The following is a 21453-nucleotide window of genomic DNA, read 5'->3' as shown; positions in this document are numbered from 1 at the left end:
AAGTACTTAGAGAAATTTTCCGTCTTATTAGATCTGAAATTAGCTTATTTGAAGCGTTAAGTCATTTTCTTACGTCATGTCGCCCCCACCCCTTTCCTTCTTTGTCCCTAAAACACGGATGGTAGACATCGAGTTGAGATTTTAATAGTGATTCATTTCTGTATTACAACACTTCGCAGACGTACTGTATGATCTAAACTTTGATCTTGATGCGTCTGCTAAGTCGACGCCTGTCCGCCGACCTGTAAAACGAACAAACAAATCAACGATCTTAATCACCATAGGTTTACAAAAAAAAGTAATTCTGCTAAAACATGTTCATTTTTATAAACTTTCAAAAAATCTTTTGCTTTCTTTTATTATTCTATATTTACTCCGTTAGATGAATAAAACAGAATACCCATTGATGCTTTAGCTTTTTTGGCACAAAACTTTTCGATTATCAATTCGATTAAACTTCGATTAAATTTTCCGTTGTTGACCTTTTAGTTGCCATCCATCTACACATTAGAACGAGATGTGCACAGGCCTGGTCACCAAGACGATCGTAAGAATTAGCCAATAAGCATGCGAAATGTCACAATTTTGATTGACAAGAAATCCAATACAAGCACTATGATTCTGTCATGTTCTGTTGCGCACTGTAACGTGTCTTTGCTGGTTGGTCAGTGAAACCCACGTCAGTCAGACAGGCAGCGGTGAAAAACTTAAACACGAGGTTTCCGCTATAAAAGGGAAAGCTCCTCTCACCCCCGGGCTCAAGAACATCAGTTATCAATCAGCCGTCAATGAGTCAACATGCCAGGACAATTGTTCTGAGCGCTAAATTCGAATTTCATATTCTAAACCAAAATAAATATCATTCCTAGAGTTGTCTATCTAAAAATGTTTTTACCTATCTTAAATTATTGCTATACCAAGCTGTGTGGGCTCTAAAATACGAGCATTTTCACCAGAGCGCGAGAATTATTTATGCAGGTGCGCTGGATTATGGATAGCGCAAAATTTAAATTTTTTCACCGAAAACGTAAGTGGACAGCAAATAACTAATTCATCATTCTCTTAACACAGCTGTCTTGTTACCTGTGCAAAAATAGTTTTATCCAAGACGACTTAGGCTAAGAGATAAACAATATTTTACAGGGGACTTATACTTTGTGACCGCTAGAGTGGCAGTGTTCTGATTATAATGGCAAATTTGAACCCGGGGATGGGAGGAGCTTTCCCTTTTATAGCGGAACCTCGTGTTTAACCATATGGACGTACTCGGGCCAAAGTTAGCATATAACGTTAATGTACTGCTTTAAAACCATAGTGTACAAAAATGACTGGTTAATTCACAAATATGGGGCCACAATTATCTTATGATATACATACTGAGAAATACCCCGGAAAACAAATTCAGTAAATTTTCGTTCGTTCACTAGTCTCAGCAAATCAGAGACGCGAACGAATTTTTTTTTCCACCGTGAAGAAAACTCGTTCGCGGTTCTGATTGGACGAACGATATTTTTTCACTGCACTTGAATGGCTTCAATTCCAACGCATCAACGAGTGCATAAAAATCGAACAAGCGTTTATCATTTATTAATTTATTTATTTCATAGATGTCGAGATTTTTATAGATTAAAAAAGTGCACTACTTGTGTAACATATGAGCTACAGTGTGTGACATTAGCGAGACAGATTCATTTCAATGTAAGTTTCTGTCTGTCTTTAATTGAACCGTCGAACAGCACAAACCTCGAAGCCTTTGCAGCCAAGTCTAATAAAATGTTATGTAATAGGCTTATTATAAATTTCTCAGTATACTGAGAAATTTTTTTTTTATTTCATACATACAAAATACAGCATGGAAAGTGCTTTGTACAGTTTTTATTCACTCGTTTTGTATAAAAAAAAAAACTCACCCGTTCGGTGCGCTCACTGCACAACTCGTGAATAAAAACCGTACGCGCGCACTTTCCATGTAGTATTCTCTATATATTGGCTGCTTGTTAAACAAGGGGTTGATTTTGCATTCTAATAACTAATATTCTAGATATGTATTTCTAACCTTGTCGCCAACACGATTTCTCCAGAAACTCGTATTCCGGCGGAAGTAACGTCACTCCAGGTTTTCCCGTTATCTACACTGTACTGAACAACTAGGCCAGGGAACGCAACATCAGTCATTAAGACGCCATTCTTTACGCTGCAAAATAAAAGACAATAAAACCAATCATAATAAGTAATGAAAAATATCCCCACCTCATTTTATGAGCCTCACTTTAATAAATCTTGTTTTGAAAACTGTCGTTTTTCTTGCTTGCTCGGTCAATTCCTTATTAGGACATATATCATATTTGGGAGTGCGCAGGGGGGTGTCGGTATGATACTCACACTGCTCCAGGTACTGGAATATGGTAATCGATTCTCATCTGGTCCAGTCGCAATAGCTCTTTATATCCCAAGGCGTTCGCAAACATCTCCCAGTCCATAACCTGAAGACGTGATCTCTCCGTTACGTCACTCTCTATTTCCCAGCAAGCATTGTGCCAGGCTCGCTCGGCCAAGGCTAGAAGTCGGGGGTAGATCATAGACTGAAGCTGGGACGGAGTTCTCACTGTCTCACTCCAAAGGGCTCCCGCCATTCCTGGTGAACGTTATTATGACCCGGTTATACTACTGACCATCTAGGCTTGAAGTAACTTGAAGCAAAAATGTCCGCGTTTCTGTGTGAAATATGGGTGGTATGTCGATGTTTTAGGCTTCTGATTGGTATGTGGGACTTGACATAAGTCTGAAACGACACTAATAGAGTAATAATTATGTGTCATACTTTTCAGAAATTCCTTTCAACTAACCTGCAATGTTATTTGGCTCCTTTAGCGGTACGCATTGCCCCTTGTACATAGTCTGACATAGATCGACGATAGGGTCGCCCATCCGAGTGAAGTCGGCATTGGCGTAGAGGTTATCCGGCATAAACCCAAACGTCTTCCGAGTGTCAATGTACCTGGGTGCCCAGTAGTACCCACGCTCCTCCGGGTCGGGTTCGTACGGGTGATCAAAGTACAAGTGGGTGGCCTGGGTCATAACAACCTGGAATAAAATGGAAATTGAATACCATAATTTTCAGGATTGTATCCGTATCTGTAATACAAATTCACTATTATCCTACGCATGCCCACCCCAGAGCCCCCACGCGTATCCCAGCTCTTATCTGCATCTCTTTGACTTGACCAGCTATGTACACGTGAAATTATCAGAATTTAACCGAATGGTGGTTTGTTTCCCTCTCATCCCACGCCGCTGCAAGTTTGTTTATCCGGGATTGAGTTGCCATTAAATTTTACTTGCCTCGTATCCCGCGTTCTCGAGGGTCTTCGCCCTGCCTATTTGTTAAGCCCTGCCATTGGCACACCAAACCTCTTTTGTGTAGGCGCGTAGCTACGGTTGTGCGTAGAGGGTCCGCGAAACCCTCGACCAAGAAAAATGTCAAAAAGAAGTATTTTTTTTTTTGGAAAAATAACCTGATCTTTGATATTTTGCATAGGTAACAATGTCTGCGCACCCCTTTTAGAACAATGCTGCCTGGTTTCTTCACCTGAGCTGCCACATTTATGGTGGAAAATGTTTTATCTGTACCTGCTCTAAAAAAATGACTTGCCTTGTATCCCGCGTTGGCGAGTTTGTATGCCCTGCTTCCATGCCCCCATTCCCATACGTTATCCCACGCGTAGGCGTACACGTTGCGATTGGGTAGGTACCCCCTATCGTAGGGCTTGTCTTTCACCCCTAGCACCCCATCTTCCCAGGATCCGAGGTCCAGACAGTACTTGGATGTGATTTTTGATACGCGTCGAACAAAGTACTCTTTAAGATCCTGAGAAGGAAATAACATGTCAGCCAGCGTCAAAAGCATTAGTAATACAAGACCACCGTCACTACATCCTGCCATCACAAGACAGCATTACCCGTCAGGAGCTTAGCTAGAATTTTTTTTTCGGTCTACAAGATGTAGACCGATTATGGACACGGAAGTTCTAGATTTTATAAGTTGAAGCATGGCACGAGGGGAATTTAGTGATTAAATGTCCCCGCAACCGAGGGACGATTAGTTGAAGTCCCAACGCCGTTGTTTTCGGCGCCGTTGTTTTCGAGGGAATTTCGTTAGTAATCGTCCGGTTCAGAAAACAAAAGAAACCGAGGTGATCATGGTGTTAACCGTAATAATGCATCAACGGACGAAGCAGCTATACCTATCCCTAATATAGATAGACGTGGCTTGTCTAAGTCCCAAAGTGATATAATCACGGATTCGAGCTTCGAGCTCTTGGTTTTAGAAGCTAAACCTAAAACAAAAATGACGCCTCTAATTTCTCGTTTGCTACACTTGGTTTACCTTTACAATACTTGGACTTGTGAAATTTAGGCCCAGTTTCTGCGCCAGCGCTGCGCATGCGGGGGACTTGGTCCAAGCGCCATGTGCAACCTCGTCTCCACCAAAATGAAATGTCGTCAGCGGTTGAACGTCAAAATGCATGCGTCGAACTTGAAACACGATATGCTCAATGAACTCGTATGTTGACTCCAAACACGGGTTGATGGCATTGTCGGTAAAAAACTGGACTGACAGGTATTCAGACTTGTCTAACGGGTCCGACAGGATGTACTGGTTTGCCTTGTATTTATCGCCCTTTGCCAGATACTTCCTGTATCGTGACTGAAACAAAAGGTATCGTTTTTTTCAATGGGGGGAGAGAACGGGGACACAGCTTTTTCAAGAATTCAATATGTGTGATTATAGGAAACTACAGGATTTCTAAGGATGCTAATGCGTGTGTGTTTATTTTTTTTTTCGTCCAATGAAAAATCATCTGAGAAATAAATGTAAGAAATTTTAACGATACCTGTCTGTATAGCTTCTGTCATATCAAATATATTTTCTCATAAGCCGTATATTGTTACCTGCATGGCTTTGATGGCCGCGTGTCCGTGACCGGGCATGTCGAACTCCGGAATAACCTCCACATGCCTATCACGTGCGTATCGCAGGATATCCCGGTATTCGGATACCGTATAGTACCCGGTACCGGAGTTCCCGGTTCCCGGACCGGACCCGAGTTGAGAATCAATGCAGTCGTGTTCCCTGGGGTCGTGACATCTTTTCGAGCCGAGCTGTCAACAAAAGAATTATGTTTTATCAGAGTTCTGAGTGCTTGTTCAACTTCCGTTAAGAGGGGTCTAAAATATAATGTGGCCCTGTTATGTATGCACGCTGAACAACAGCCAGCTCATGTACTGACGTAGTTAGTTGTCATAGTTACGTGACGTATGCAATAAATCAGTTCTTGTTGTGCCGCCATTTTGATTCGTTATGAACTCAGCGTAAGCCTTCTTTATGGGTTTCTGATAGTAGACAAACACTACAGGCCCTAATACTAGCGACCTTATGCTATACGTTGCTCTCATGGGCATGTTCATGCTTGGCGTCCGATCCTTAAACGTTTCCCTTACAGCTGTGGCAATTCCTTATGGGCGCGGCCCTAGGCGTGTACTTTATGCTAGGCGTGTGACCCTTTTCTAGGCGTGGGACATTTTTGCTAAGCGTTGGTCTTATAGGCGTGCCCTCATATGAGTTTCCTCTAGCTAAGCCTGGCGTTAAGGCTAGGTGTGCCCCTCACTTAGACATTACCCTCATAAACGTGGCACATGGCTAGGCGTTGACCTTATAGGCGTGGCCCTAAGACTAGGTGCGCCTCTCATATAGACATTGCCTTCATAAACTTGGCACTTGGCTAGGCGTTGGCCTTAAAGGCGTGGCCCTAAGGCTAGATGTGACCCTCATAAGCGTTGACCTAATAGGCACGATCCTGATATCGCGTAATAGTAACTATTCGCAGTATATACTGAAATATAGGTGAGTCAGAGGTTCAAGTAAGCACCACAATGAAAAACAATTAATCAAATGTAATCAGCATATTTAACAGTAACAAACTCGTTGAAACGACTCGTATTTGTAGGCCTTTCATACGATGTAGATTTAGACCTGAGGTTATGCCCTGAACCGTAAGTAATGCGACGCCCATTAATAATCGGAAAAAAGAGGATTCTATGGCTTAATTCTGGAAACGAACCGCCCGCATGCAATATTATTTCGCTCTCGCAACTTGGGAAGGTTTGCAAGCGTGAGGGAATCCTTATAACTACGACCTGTAAAAGAGATCTTTAGCGCGCGCCTTTGAACATTTTCTAGGGCGTCGGCCAGACGCGTAGGCGCGGCCATTATGCTACGTGTGTGGCCCTAAGACTATGCGTGTCCCTGTGAGTACCGTGGTCAGCTCAGGTAGCCCAGGTATCTCCAGTCTCCATCCCTCGTCGTCCGTCAAGTGCAGATGGAGTTTGTTCAATTTGTACATGGACATGGCGTCTATCAGCTTTAAGATCTCAGATTTAGGCATGAAGTTCCGGCCCAAGTCGATCTCCATTCCGCGGTACTCAAACCGTGGAGCATCGCGGATGGTCACCTGTTAGAGAGCATGTAATATCAGCCTGGACCCAGGCGCTTATACAAGATTTCCTTCGCTCGGATATGAACCGTGATGGAGCGTGGTCCTCATCCGACGATATTTTACGGTGACGTCACATCCCTTAAAAACCCCAGAAAACCCGTTCAGAAACAGGGGAGAACTCCTGGGCTAAATGTCATACCTCAGGGCTGTACCAGGAATAGAAGGCCATATTTCGTGATTGTTTGGTGGTATATTTAACCATATTGCATTAGGTTGGGAATGTATTAAATGTAGAAAGAACCCCTCTTCGAATGATGCAATCTTGTTTTTTTATAAGCGCCGCAGTATCCACTGGCGCAGCGGTTTTGCTGTGTAACCCTGAAAACAACGAATACTTCTATGAGAGTATCCTTCGTACGCGCGCTATAAAAGAGACCTGTCGGTGCCTTTTATATCGCGCGTTTGTGGTGAACAAATGCTGGCAACACATGCATTGTCACCAGAATCATCACGTGGTCATCTGTATAATCACGTGGCTCTCACACCTTAGGAACATAACCGCTGTGCCCAAGACTTAGAAGAGACTGCACCCCCCAGAACACGGCAAGGGGGGTCACGCCTGTGATGAGAATCCTCTCAGCTGCAGCGTCCACCTCAAGACTGTACGCTTCTTTGCTTGGGTTGCCAAGGTTACCAACTGCTACGTCACCAAGCTGAAGCTTGATCTGACGAAACTGACTGAATGAGACGGCGCGGATACCAAGCTTGTCTGAAATGAATTATAAAATGCTGACATACCTCGAAAAGCACGAAAGGAGTCATTTACAGGAGCGATTGAATTGATTTTTGCATCAATTCAGACAAACGATTGAAGCAGTTTTTAAAGCACTTTACCTGCTAAGAAAGCCGCCTCGTTCTTCAGTTCATCTCCAGCGATCACCTCCCAATCACCGGTCAGCAGATTCACTTGTTGGTGTGGGTCGTACCCAGTCACCTCAGATGGACTCGGCAAAACAAGAAGGCCAGGTCTTTTAAGATCAGTAACATTATTCTTGGCAAATCGCTCTTCCGGTGTAAACGGATTGTACTTGTCCGGATCGAATCTCTTCCATTTAAACTTATTGTCAAATGGACCCACGAAATCGAGGCTCTCCCCGGAAGTGCTGGTAATGGTGCGAGCCTGTAGTCCTTCAGCGGCTACGTAAAAATTTGGCATGACGTCTGTCTTAGCAACCGCCCAGTTTTCAGCGTTGAAAAGGACTGGTCTTGAATCTCCTGGTAGGAGAGGTTTGAAGTCGGCTGTTGGCTGGATTCTGTGTTGACATCCGTTGACATGCGTGACCTAAAGTAAAAGATATTTGAATTCTTACCGGTTTATATCTTATCTTATTTTGAACAAAAGATTTTCTTATAACTCACTCCGTCGATTCCTTATTGACATTCAGGGCCGTAGCCAGCCAGAGGTAAGTGAAGCGATGGTAAAGGGGGTACGGATCACGTTTCACGGACCGAAAAATGGCCTTTTAAATCGTTAAATCGCATTTCACGGACGTCGAAATGGACCATGCACGGTTTCTCGACAGTGAAAAAAGGGAAAAATCTCGTTTCACGAAAATACCCTTTACCGCGCTGAAGTGAGGCACTCGCCTCGGTAAAATTTTGATGTTTAGTGTTTCACAATTGAAAAGTATGAGATAAAACACCTGCTTTTGATGGATTTATCATCCATGGCTAGCTTTGCCTCGGTAAAATTTTGATTCTCGCTACAGGCCTGACATTGCACATAGCATATTTGGAACTCCAACGGTCGTGTTTACCTCGATTTTGCAGGCCTCAATTTCAAAAAAAGCTAGTCCAAAACCCTAACGTTTTATAGCTTACTTGAACTCTCAATGCTCTTCCATATTCTTATCTCCTCGCATTAAGCTTTGGATGATGCTTGTCAGGTGACGATCATAATCAACGTTACATTCAAGGTAAAATAATTTAGCATGGGGTTCTCAACCCAACATAGAATAAAAGATTAAACGGGGCGAATGTTAATCAAGCCTAAACCACTCCCCCCTCCCATTTTCATTTTTTTTTTTTGCTTTCTTTTGTAGAGATCACGGAATAAGGGCTGTATGAAAATGTAATTAAAGTATGAAAGGATTTGCGCGGGATCGTCGTGTACCTACAGTACTTAGATATACATTTACCTTTAATCCATATCCAGGTAACACGTAGCCATCAGGGTTATGCTTAGTATGTACCGGTTCTATGACCCGGATGTGACACAGATAGATTGACCAATCACCGTTGGCAATAGCTTGCGAGCCCGCATTGCTCAGAGTCAGCTGGACCTTGTAGCTCCGCCAGCTGTCTTGGAAGTTGTCGAGCACGTCATATCGTATCCCCAGATTCGCTGCGATGTAGTCGAGCGTTGATTGGCTCACGGATTGGCAATAGACTAAAAAAAAATTATGAAGTTAACAAAAACACGGCATGTATCCTGCTCGGAGAATAAAAAAGTCAGAAAGAGCCAATGGTCCTGAGTCTCAATATTGTAACTCATAGCAATGTAGGTATAGGAATTATCACGTCTTATTTGATGTAACCTATTCACCTCCGTCTTCACGTGTTATGACAGAAAAGGGAACATCTGGTATCAGGGGGCGTGATAAGAGACAAACGCAGGGTAGTACAGTCGAAACTATCGTAAGTGAACACACTTTTGAACTGAAAATTGAAGTTGTTAAAGTAGCGGCAAAAACAAGACTTTGTTGGTGGATTGAAATTGTGGTCGCTATTGGGGCTGGTCGATTGCGAAAGCGGTCGCTCAGAGAGCCTCGACGGTAATTTATTGAAATAAACTAAAACAAATTGTTCAATGAAAAGTTTAGTACTATTTAACACCTTCGAGGTGTTATATAGTACTGGTGGTGGTATATAGACTCCTCAAACTTCGAGGAGTCGTCGGCGCGACAACGGCGGTGCCGAGTGTTTCCCCCTGCAACGCTGGTGGCGCGATGGTAGACACTGACACTCGGCGCGGCCGTTGTCGAGCCGACCACTCCTCGGTTTGAATTTCCGAGCAGTGCCTCGTTCCTAGAGCCCCTCGGTCAGAAAGTGCACACGATCTGTTGGCACAGTGGTGAATTCGACAGTCGTCGGTAAAAAGTGGAAAAAATATGAGTGAAATTCGCAAATCGGTGACATGAGACTCGGTTCAATTGAAAGCTAAGGTATGGTTTCAAAGTGTTTTGGCGCTGGATTGGCGGCTCGTCGATTTTTGCGAGTTTTTTCGGGCCTCGAAGTAGTTGTGTGTGATGGCCGTTAGCCGATGGAGTCCCCAGTTTTATTTTTCACGATAAAGTATTTTTTCGCTAACATATAAATTCCTCCATACATTCCTTTATAAACCACTGACAGAAGCCTTGGGCTGCCTGTGACGGAACTACTCCCACTATGTGCAAACAGGAAGTACCATATAATATCAATAAAATTTGAAAATATGTGTAATCATGAGCATTGGGCCCTCCGCAAAAAAGATAGAGCAATTTTAATATGAAGTGATACGGGACTGGTCATCGTACTGTAGATCACTCTCATGGTGTGTAACCAAATCCGACATTCGGGACCTTAAGCAATGACGACGGCAACGTGGACGACGACGGCAGAAAACAATGGGATTTAATTCAGAATTCAATACTAGCACGTGAAATTGCGTTCTGTTTGATACATTTCAGCTGTTTTCCATAAAACCACGACGTGAAATCTCCAACTTTCACTGTCAATTGCGGACGTTTCCACTGTAAACTCCTCTTTTTATTTTTATCTGTCTCTGACTATAATGTTTTGCTTATTCCATTGCAATTAAAATAATATCGCCAAGCGCGAACATATCTTTTTCGATCTCGTTGTCCTAGCCGCCGCCGTGCAAAGGCATAAAAAATCCCTTTTTCTTTTTCCGGGGGTGGTTGGATTTTTATCAGAGAACACCCCCCTTTTTTCGGAGAACCCCGCCCCCTTTATCAGAGAACCCCCCCCCCCCTTTATCAGAGAACCCCGCCCCCTTTATCAGAGAACCCCCCCCCCCCCTTTATCAGAGAAACCCCCCCCCCCCCCTCCAAAAAAAAAAAAAAAAAAACATCCTGGGTACGGGCCTGCTTACGGAACTAAAAGAATTTAACATTTTGTGCTTCTTCATTGGTCAGCGACTTGGACAGCGACAGCGGAGATATGGCGTGATTGGAAACCATACATCAGTGCTGGCCAATAAAAACGCTCAAGGGATTTTGAATGACGGGAGCCAGAAGCCAATTTAGCTGTTCAAAATCGTCGGCGAGAGTCTCAGAATAATGAAAAGCGCAGAAATAAAAAAAATGTTTTTGTAAATAATTTTTTTGTCAACCACTGTTGAAAAAAGATCTGTCCCAGTGTTTACAAGCGCGCTATAATTTGGCTGAAATTGAAAATGGTCCAAGTAACCTAGTGCGGGGTATAGAAAAAGCACTACGAGTTCGTTAAAAATGTTCGAGATGCTGAGTATTTATTTATCGGAATCCCAGTACTGTAGACAGAAAGACGAGAAAGTTAGCCTAAAAGACACTACGCCACTCGTTCTCACCTACATTATTTAACACTAGACTAGCAGGTAAACCTAAACAGCCTATCTAATCTGGATTCGATCGTGTTGTATAGCAATGGACAAAATAAGTCAACAGAAGTAAGTCCTGAAAGATTTTTAAATTGGTTGGTTGAGAAAAAAAAATTAACTGAGCTTTTGAATATTCTGCAAACTTCTCGCTGACGATTTCCAACAGCTAAATCATCTTTTGGCTTCCGTCACTCGAAAATACATTTTTAAATATGACTTACCTGAATTATAACCGCAGAAAGCGACAACTAAATAGAGGTAAAGCACCCTCATGGCAAAACGCTGCTTCGGAGTCAAAAACTAATATGAAGCTATCGGCGTCCTTTTTTCTCAATTGCTTCTCAGCCCTTTTAGGCTTGTACAAGGTTTACCAAGCTGCGCCTACACACAGCCGTTCTTGCACATACAGCTCCAGGTGCGGGCGCGCCAAGCCAAACACAGGAACACAGTAGCTGGCATGTCTTACCATAGCTGACAGGCAGTGTGTTACACCGTCTTCACTTGTAATGACAGAAAAGGGAACAGCTGGTACCAGAGGTTGTGACAAGAGACAAACGCACGATGGGCAGTACAGTCGAATCGAGTCGAAGCCATCGTCAGTGACGACACTTTTAAACTGAAAATTGTGATTGTTAACGGCGCTGCAAAAACAAGACTTTGTTGGTGGTTTGAAATTGTGGTCGCTATTGGGTCTGGTCGATTACGAAAGCGGTCGCCCAGAGAGTTTCGACTGTTATTTATTGACCTCCGACCTTGAAAACAGCATAAAAACTTTCAGTGCCCAAAAACACAGTGAAAAAAACTAGACTTAGCGGTTATGCTTTCTCCTCACGGCATTTGGCAGGGGGTGGGTGGGGGGTCTCTAGGGAGATCGGTCTTGTATACAAAGGTTACGGCAATATCTTATATTACGTCAATATCAAGATATTGGTCTTCTCTTTTTGAAGATTTACACCTATTTCACCTATATGTTGTCAGCGCGAACGGCGAATGGCAATTGCCAAATGGCAGTTCTACGACCGAATGGTGTTGAAGGGTAGTTATTATTTGCAAAAATAAAGGTAATAAACTCAATGTCAGAACCATATATTTACTATATTGAATGGATAGTCGTATGTTATATTAACATTTTTTTTCTGAATTTGGAACAGGCATTACATCCATCATTATCTCCATGGGTCCTTTCGGTCGTAGAGTCATTTGTCAATCGCCTTCCTTTTTTGCCGTTTGCACAAACAACGATGAAGAAGATGAAGATGGTGATGATGAAGAATATGGTGATGGTAATGATGATGATGATGATTAACTATATAAAATGGATAGTCGTATGTTATATTAGCATTTTTGCCACTTGTCAATCGCTATTTATGACGTTTGCACTGACAACGATTTTTGAAATAGTTGTATACGTAATATCTTTGCCCGAGCATTCAACCTAAACAAATCCTGGATACGCAATCGGTAAACAAAAAAGTGAAAACAGTGCCTGTGCGTATCATGATCGTCACCCATTACGGTGGCGTGACCTTGGGAGTCAAGCGTTACCCTGGTGTAATCATGGAAGTCACGCATTACCGCGTCGTGGCAGCAAGTGTCACGCATCGCCGTTGGGTCGCAAAGCACTGTGGCGTGACCATTGGGGTCACACATTACAGCTGGGTGGCTACACGCCTGGATTGAAAGTTTGAAAATAAGCGAAAAATTAAAAATCCAGACCTTAACAATAAAATAAAAGGAGATTAATTTAACTAAGTTTATTTTTTACTAAGTTAAAACTTATTTACATATAATATGTCACTTTTTTATTGCATTTTATTCAGATTTCCTACTTGACATCTTAGTTTTTTTTCAAAATTGTAGAAGTAATAAACCAATTCTAGGAACTTCTAGGAAGAATCGGATTACCGCAGCGTGAGAATAAGAGTCACCAAGAGAGAATAAGATAAGAGAGGGACACTTAAGTATTATCCGCGCGCCATGTCGATTCCCATCCTGGCCTTTTTAGTAACCACCACCCCACCACTGCGCGTGAGGATTTGCTCTTTTTATTTTGATGGGATGGGAATCGACATGGCGCGCGTGGCCAAAGTGTCCCTCTCTTATCTTATGCTCTCTTGGAGTCACGCATTACCGTGGCGTGACCATGAGAGTCACGCAGTATCTGTACGTTGCTATGGGAGTCACGCAATAGCTTAGAGTGGCCGTGAGAGTCACGCATTACCTAAGCCTGGCCGTGAGAGTCACGCGGTACCGTGACCATGTTGCGTGACATGTGCTTAGGGCTGGTAATGGTCGCTTTTGATACTAACATTGTCCCGACTCACAAACTCTTCAGAATCACCCGAGGTGACTGCACCAATTGGCGGACCATGTTCATCCAAGGAGCTTGATTCAGCAAAGCCTCCACGTGGTTTAACGGCTATGTGAGTACACAGTTCTCCCGTCTCCGCACAAGTCCCGTCACTTGGAGTCGGTTCATTTTGAGCAGCACCAGTCCCCAGCGGTATAATTTTGGCATCAGTCCCCCGCGGCCGACTTTCGTCATCAGTCCCCCGCGGCCCACTTTCGTCATCAATGCCCCGCGGCCGACTTTCAGCATCAGTCCCCCGCGGCCGACTTTCGTCATCAGTCCCCCGCGGCCGATTTTCGTCATCAATGCCCCGCGTCCGACTTTCGTCATCAGTACTCCTTAAATTATATTCAGTACCAGTCCCCCGCGGTTTATTCTCAATATCATTCCCCCGCGGCGAATTCTCAACACCAGTCTTTCTCGGTGTATTGTCGGTGCTAGTTCTCCGCGGTCCATCATTTTCTTGACGGCCATTCTTATCTCCAGACCCCCGAAAGTAGTCCTCAACACCAGTTCTCCTCGGTCTCTCTCTGTGTCTTGACTTTTTTCTTTTAGTTGTGCTTCGAGGTCTAGACTCGTCCCGAGCTCCCCGTACAATATCGCCACTCTTATCAGGTTTTGGATGCTCGTCTCCAGTAGAATCTTCTTCATGCAAGATAGGCCGAGGAGGAATGGGCTCAGTTGAGCCGTAACTATGGAGACTAGGCCTCGTGACGTAGATACGTTGCCTTGATCGCCGCCATCGCATCCAGCCCCAGTTAATGAGGAAAAGCGCTATCAGGAGGACAACCCACTGAAGAAAAGGAGATGGGAAAATCAGGCATTTTTTTGGTGGAAGAATATAGGCTGCAGCCGATCTCGATCATGATTGAACAGCCCACAGGTAAAACAGCGTCAACAATAACAGAATTTCAGTAGAGCGAGTTTGAAGCCTTTTGTGTTTTCTGTTCCAAGTAAGGAACACAATTCGTAGCGGGCTTCAAACAAGCTGTACTGAAATTCTATCGGCAAAATTGAAATAAAGAAAGACTCAAACACAATATTACATGGTCTAAAGTTTTATTTTACACAAAAAAGTATTTTTTTTCGCGAACATACAAATTTCCTATACATTCCTTTATAAACCACTGACAGTAGCCTTGGGATGCCTGTGGTTTACCCGGTGCTTTTCCTCTTCACCGAGTAGTGGGCGACTTGTTTTTGTTGTTGTTTTGTTGTTCTGGCAGCGCAAAAGAAAACAAGACGGCGGCCACGACACGATCCATAGCGAAAACCACCAGGTAAATAACTGCATGCGGACTGGTAACATACAGTATGCATAGTCTGCTTGAAAACAGATAGAGAACGTAGGGAGGATACTTCTCTTTAATTTCACTTTAAAGGTCTTTCTAAACAATTGCGATTTGTACCTTGAAGTGTAAATCTCACATACCTGAATAACAGCTATTAATAAGGAGTCTTTGACGAACTTGCTCCATGAGCGGTGGTTATGATATACCCAGAAAACGGCAAGGACTATGGCTTCCAAAGGCATAATATATCTGCAGATATAATACCATGAGATTAAAGATTAAAAACCCGCATATTTTAATGTTGTATTTGTAATGGTGATAAAAATTAAGATGATTGCGGTCGTTGTGGATGGTGATGGTGACTATGGAACTGACTGGAAGAATGATAATGGTGACAATGAAGACGATGATGGTGATGACAATGATAAAAAAGATGGTGATGGTGACGGTGATGGTGATGATGATGATGATGATGATGAAGACGGTGATGGTGATGATGATGAAGAAGATGGTGATGATGATGATACAGAAGATGGTGATGGTGATAATGAAGACGATGATAAAGATGGTGATAATGATGATGATGATGGTGATGGTGACTATGGAAATGACTGAAACCGATGATAATGAGACGATGATGGTGATGACAATGATTAAAGATGAAGATGGCTATGATAATGATGAAGAAGATGGTGATGATGATAATGATGATGTTATAGAAGATGGTGATGGTTGATAATGTTGTAGAATGATAATATAGATGATGATGATCTTGATAATTATCATTTTGACGCCGTACTTGTAGCCAATCAGAAGCGATAAAGTGCGTACAATAATGCTAGTAGTATTATACAGAATTTGCCCGCTTATAAGAACCTAGGTTTTTCCAGGTTAGCCTGAACAGGTTCTTATTTAAGGGGTACTATTTAAAATTTAAGGCTACTTATTCTTAAATAGGTTCTTAGTTTTAAAGAAAAGTAAATATACTATAATGGCTGGTAAAAGTGTGGTATCTAGATTGATGAAATGTCAATACCAACCTGGCCTTCGTACAATATGTATTCAAGACCCCTTGAAATATATTTAAACTCCCATTGTTATGCTAAAATAATGATTTAATAATACATTTTTTATATAACTGCTTGACCTTAAAGTTTTTGTTTTTTACAATAAGTACCTGTTTCAAATTTTAGGCTAAATAGGTTCTTATTTAACGGGGGTCTTAATTATTATTTTTAGGCTAACAAGTTCTTAAATTCTAGGTTCTTATAAGTACTGTACTAAACACTACTCACTTAACAAGGATATCCCAAAGTCCCGGAAGTGTCCAGTCTTCAAAGCTGAACTGCAACAAGAATGCACGTGTTACTATCGCCAAAGGATGAACGCATGCCCCGCAATCCATGCAACGAAATCAAGCTTTTATTCCATATTTTCAATCATTTTTTCAATAATATCAGCAGTACCATTTCAAATAACAATTCCAAATGTATTCGTGGATATTTATTTCGAAGTTTTCTTGAGAATAAACCGCATTTCTTTTTTTACGTTTTCAAAGGAGTAATGGATCGACGTTCAATACGAAGAAATTTTAATTGGTTATGGGGTTGATGATGATGAAGCTGTTGTTGATGATAATTATGCAGGTATAAATAATGATGGCTGAGGGAATGGGCTCGAAGATTGCTCTTTATTCTCGGGGCGGGGGGGGGGGGAATGAAGTCGACATGGAGGGGTGCGGAGGTAAGGAAAAAGGCGTTTGACACCCTTCCCCCACCCCCCCCCCCCCCCCCCCCCCACTCCCCGGAAATTCCAATCCCCTCCATGGGGGGTATGGATACTTACTGGAACTACACAATATTCTTCAATAATTATCAACTAACAAATCCTTTTATATCTTCCTTCATTCAAACTAAATCGCACAGAACGCAACCTCCCCCCCCCCCCCCCCCACAACGGCCGAAGGTCCACTTTCGGTTCCCAATGGTCGTGCTATTTGTAGACAAAACCATACAGCTTAAGCTAGATCATTCTTGTATGTAGCCAAATCCGACAATAAACGTCCCATAGAGATACTGCAAGGCATAAAAAAAAATCGCTTTTTGTTTTTTCGGGGATGGTCAGATTTTTAACAGAGAAACACAGAAATCTATCTGTCTGTCTGCCTGCCTGCCTGCCTGCCTGCCTGCCTGCCTGCCTGCCTGCCTGCCTGCCTGCCTGCCTGCCTGCCTGCCTGTCTGTCTGTCTGTCTGTCTGTCTGTCTGTCTGTCTGTCTATCTACTCATTCCATCCCTCCCCCCCGGAAAAGTTAGGTCCACTTTTTCGGATTTCGCACCCCCCCAAGAAAAATCCTGTGTACGGGCCTGTCGCATTTGGTGCTCTTTGATTCGTCAGTCCATAGTGGAGAGGTATTGTGATTGGAAACCATTTAAGTGCTGGCTAATGAAAACGCTCCTAATCAATGATTTCGGATGAAGAAGGAATTAAAAACTAAAAGCAGCGATGGCAACAAACGGTTACAATTACAAAACACTTACGTCATTTATAACTTCCCAACGAAATCGAGAGACTCCGTAGCGAATTGGTATAACAAAGACTAGGAGACCAGAGATGAGAAGGGTGAACGCCCAGACAAAATCCTGATTATCTAACAAGTCAACCTCCAGAGCGGAAGGTATACCGCCTAGGAATACCACAGCCATCGCTACCGGCAAACCGTATTTGCGCTGAACTGAAAAATAAACATTCAAAGGGTGATTCGCAGGGCACAAAAGTTTGGACACGATTTTGAGTACGGTCATTCGGTGTCGACTCGCCTAATGAATATTCCCGCGACTCAACATATTTTTGGTGTTGAGCCCAAAAAAGTAAACAATAAAAAAAGAGGCTGATTAACATTCTTTAACTTGACATAAAAATAATAACAATAACCAAAACAATAATACTAGCAACAATAGTTATAACAATAATATGGGTTTTTGCATGCAAAAATAATTTTATGATAATCATAATATAATAATAATAACAATATACCTTTTATGTCTTGAAGAGTATGAACAGCGAGTTCCAACATGCCCGCGAGTGATGTAAGGCCAACGAGTGTCAGACACAAGAAATACAGAGAGTTGATAACCCGGCCAGTAACAGAACCAGAGTTGTTATGTAGGCAAGGCATCCTTGGATTAAAATATCAACAATGTAAGTACACTACCCCCAACAAATAATCCATTTTCTGAGATAAGCAACTATCAATAACAATAACAACAACAATAAAGAAAAAAACAACATATATAGCTGGGTAAGTTGATGTACTTTTATTTTTATAAGAACGTATAATTTGAGTGGAGGCTTGAGGCTTGTAACACCCTTAAATGTAAGAACACGTCGACCATAAATGTAAGAACAACCGTAAATGTAAGAACATTTACGGTTGTTCTTACATTTATGGGTCTTTTTTTTTTTTCAAAAAATTCTAAAACTTAGAATGTTTATACGGTTGTTCTCATATTCTCTGATTTTGCAAATTGCCATAATTATTATCGGATCATTTAAATATAAATAAGCATGTTCTTAGAATCAGGTCATCTCATGTAAGAACATTACATTGCTGAGCCGTCTTTTTTTTAAATAATTCTAAAGCTTAAAATGTTTTTAAGGTTGTTCTCAGATTATCTGATGCAAATTGCAATTATCATTATCGGATCACTTAAATATATTCTAGCGCCTACCAAATAAATGTAAATCCAGTGTTGACAGTTCTGTTGTTCAGCATATGAATGACGTTTTGGTGGTGGCGATAGGAACCGGGCGATTCCAAAGAGAACAAGGCAGAAAACGACGCAATACAGCTAAACAGACTGTAATTCAATAATCACAATGGCATTTAAAGAACGACGATCACCTACTCCTTGGATATTGTTTATCAATGAAAATACAGCGGTTTATTCGCAAGGAAACTTCAAATAACAATAAACGAATGTCATTTGTCTGATAATGTCTGATATGATGGAAATGGATGCTTTGTGTGAATGTGTAGTTCCAGATAATATCCATACCCCCCTATTGAGAGGTCTGAGGTATGACCCCCCACCCCTCTGGAATTTCCAACCCCCTGGAATAAAATAAATACAGTAACTTTTAAGGAAAAGGGGAATTTAACCCCCCCCCTCCTCTGGAAATTCCTGGGCGTTTGAACCCCCCTTCCTCAATGAAGGGGGGGGGGTATGGATATTTTCTGGAACTACACAATCGCCATTCAGCGGGAGCATAAAATGACGGCATGATTGGCCTTCTTTAAAAGGTCACATAGATAAAAATTAAGCTAGAAAGTTTGAAAAAAGGGAAACACGAACCTTATCAAATTATTGACGATCGGTAAGAGAAGGCCAGCCTTCACTACCGCGTTACTTCGAGTCATGTATGTTCCGTAGACTAGATAAACGCCCATACCGGCCCCTGCCAATGGAATGAGAAGAAATATTGTTTAATTTATCATATACGTCAGCACTATCACTATCACACTGCACCCTCGGTCAACTTCAACGTCGTTATCTAAGGCCCGATTCATGCGTCGCGCTCTTGCCGCGCCGATGGCGCTGGGCACGGTCGCACCAGTCGTGCTGCACGGCAAAGGCACGCCGCCGATTCAAACGTCGAGCTTTTAATGTAGTCAAATATCATATATATTTTGATTGTGTGCAACAGAACCTCCGCATCGAACTTTTACTACTCGCAATCTATTGAGCGTGCATCATTTAGGGTGAAGTCTAAATCAAATGTGGGTCCAAATTATTTGTCTCGATACAAACATACAAACATAGATTCTGATTCGTATATATAATTAATAATCGTATTTTCATCTTTGACATTATTATTGGCAACGTTTGTCATCATCATCACTACCATTTAATCATCGCTATTGGTATTGTCACTATTTTTGTCACTGTCACCGTATTGAGGTCATCATCTTCACCAAACCACTACCGCTAAACTATGATTTACACCCATGATTTACCTGTATCCCACGCATTTTGACTCGCAGCGTCTACCCATAACGACAAATTCCGCAATTTACCTAGAGATCAAATAATGTTTTGAATCGTTAAACACAAACTGAAAAGCAAACCTTAAATAAGAAAAGAACGTACACTCGAGCGAATGTCAACAAGCAGCCGAAAGCGGGTGAATTGAACTTACCCCCTCACCCTCCCCCCATCACCACACCCTTTTCTGATTTTTTATGTCACACTTTCGAGTACGACTTACTCTATGATGGTACAATGATTGCATGAATGGATGATGCCTACCCCTGTCCTGAAAGAGTCAGAAAGCAGACCACGCCCATCCGAGGGCACCCTGCCCCGAACTCCTTTTCTTTAATATTTCCACCATTGCTCCCTGGTATCTCAATACAATACCATTTCCAAGTAAGACGACGTATTTCACAACGGTAAGGAGAGGTACGTGATATATATTCATGCCCCCATACCACGCCCATCAAAACGGACCATACCCCAACTACCCATGATCCATAAGTAAAGTACCAAGTACCCATGACCATACCCCAAGCACTCCTTTTGTACCCTGAGTGAAATCTTAATTCCGCCTTCCAGTACGATTTACTCCATGTTGGTGTGGCGCACACTAACCCCTCACACTACCCCCCACTACATTATTTCTCTATTGTTATATTGACATTTGACCCCCCCCCCCTTTGTTCCTGGGATCTTAATACCCCGTTCCAGTACAACTTTAATACTCCATGTTGGTGTTAACAGGCATGTGACCCCTAGACCTGCCCTCTAGTGTCCGCCAAGACCAGACCACGCCCGGACGCACCCTACCCCTCTACATAACCTCTCCATTTTTTAGGGGGGGTCTTTTAATATATCCTCTTCTGTTCCGATAAGACTTAACCCATGTGGGTGTATAGAGGTACGTGATGCCTATTACGTCAGAGCGAGTCAGGGACCCGACCACGCCCATCAGAACTCCGCCTAACCACATCTTGATTTTTAACCTCATTTTAAAATACCCCTCCAAGTACAACTTACTCCATGTGGGTGTATAGAGGTACGTGATGCCTATTACGTCAGAGCGAGTCAGGGACCCGACCACGCCAATCAGAACTTCGCCTAACCGCCATCCCCCTAACCCCATTTTTAACCCGATTTAAAAATGCCCCCTCCAAGTACAACTTACTCCATGTGGGTGTAAAGAGGTACGTGATGCCTACTCCTGCCCCCTTCAGAGTCAGAGACCAGACCACGCCCACCAGTACAATGACAAGTGTCAGGGGTACGAGGAGCCTGGTGACTAGCTCGATGGATCTGACGGCGCAGACCAAGCATAATCCCGCCAGTAACACGCTCAAAAACAGAAGACCAATCGGCCAATGAGAGCACTGCAATATCGTTTGAAAGGAATCAGTAGAGCACGCGCTGTGTTCTAAATAGTCGTCAAGTTAGGGTTTAGTTTTTTTTTTACAAATGTAGGGCGATTAAAAAAAAAAAAAAAAAAAAACAAGAAAAAGAACAGTTCTAAAAACAAAATTGATTAGTAGGGTAGGTATGGAATTAGCCCTTTTTTGAGGGGGAATATTAATTTTGAGGGGGAATACATTATTTTGCGTTCAGTTCCGACGGCAAATCATAGACGGTTATTCTATTCCGACGG

The 21453-nt window shown here is 42.5% G+C and overlaps 2 protein-coding genes and 1 long non-coding RNA gene across 7 annotated transcripts in view; 1 reads left to right on the top strand and 2 right to left on the bottom strand.

The window, feature by feature from the left end:
• Window positions 1-128: 128 nt before the first annotated feature.
• On the bottom strand, window positions 129-11558 carry LOC5517505 (beta-hexosaminidase). The gene is made up of 12 exons (XM_032362000.2): window positions 11358-11558; window positions 8696-8946; window positions 7392-7839; window positions 7043-7266; window positions 6318-6512; window positions 4954-5163; window positions 4388-4708; window positions 3653-3868; window positions 2847-3084; window positions 2383-2635; window positions 2057-2194; window positions 129-242 (listed from the first exon to the last, which is right to left on the bottom strand). The coding sequence occupies exons 1-12, from the start codon at window positions 11407-11409 to the stop codon at window positions 194-196; spliced, it is 2595 nt and encodes an 864-aa protein (XP_032217891.2). The 5' UTR covers window positions 11410-11558; the 3' UTR covers window positions 129-193.
• Window positions 10664-12056, top strand: LOC125573622. The gene is made up of 2 exons (XR_007314134.1): window positions 10664-11205; window positions 11482-12056. It is a non-coding gene; the product is annotated as an uncharacterized LOC125573622 (long non-coding RNA).
• An 822-nt stretch (window positions 12057-12878) lies between these two features.
• The window catches only part of LOC5517494 (sodium-dependent serotonin transporter), a 25377-nt gene continuing 16802 nt past the window's right edge, over window positions 12879-21453 (bottom strand). For all 5 annotated transcript variants that reach the window (XM_048734242.1, XM_048734240.1, XM_048734243.1 and 2 more), the window contains 9 exons: window positions 20980-21181; window positions 19793-19852; window positions 19131-19233; window positions 18507-18635; window positions 17812-17954; window positions 17316-17509; window positions 16074-16123; window positions 14919-15027; window positions 12879-14279 (listed from right to left, as the gene is read on the bottom strand). In XM_048734242.1, coding sequence (XP_048590199.1) covers window positions 13413-14279; window positions 14919-15027; window positions 16074-16123; window positions 17316-17509; window positions 17812-17954; window positions 18507-18635; window positions 19131-19233; window positions 19793-19852; window positions 20980-21181 — 1857 coding nt within the window. In that variant the 3' untranslated portion in view covers window positions 12879-13412. The remainder of the gene's footprint in view (window positions 14280-14918; window positions 15028-16073; window positions 16124-17315; window positions 17510-17811; window positions 17955-18506; window positions 18636-19130; window positions 19234-19792; window positions 19853-20979; window positions 21182-21453) is intronic.

The sequence above is a fragment of the Nematostella vectensis genome, chromosome 11, assembly GCF_932526225.1.
Source record: "Nematostella vectensis chromosome 11, jaNemVect1.1, whole genome shotgun sequence".
NCBI classification, from domain to species: Eukaryota; Metazoa; Cnidaria; class Anthozoa; order Actiniaria; family Edwardsiidae; genus Nematostella; species Nematostella vectensis.
This window is presented reverse-complemented; position numbering and strand designations above follow the sequence as displayed.

Bases quoted from the DNA above. Each gene is read 5' to 3' on its own strand.
- LOC5517505 (XM_032362000.2), bottom strand. From the start codon at position 11,409: ATGAGGGTGCTTTACCTCTATTTAGTTGTCGCTTTCTGCGGTTATAAT. The intron at 3,085-3,652 runs GCAAGTCATTTT...ATTTTATTCCAG, and splicing joins TCGCCAACGCGGGATACAAG to GTTGTTATGACCCAGGCCAC. The intron at 2,195-2,382 runs GTGAGTATCATA...TTTATTTTGCAG, and splicing joins ATTCCAGTACCTGGAGCAGT to CGTAAAGAATGGCGTCTTAA.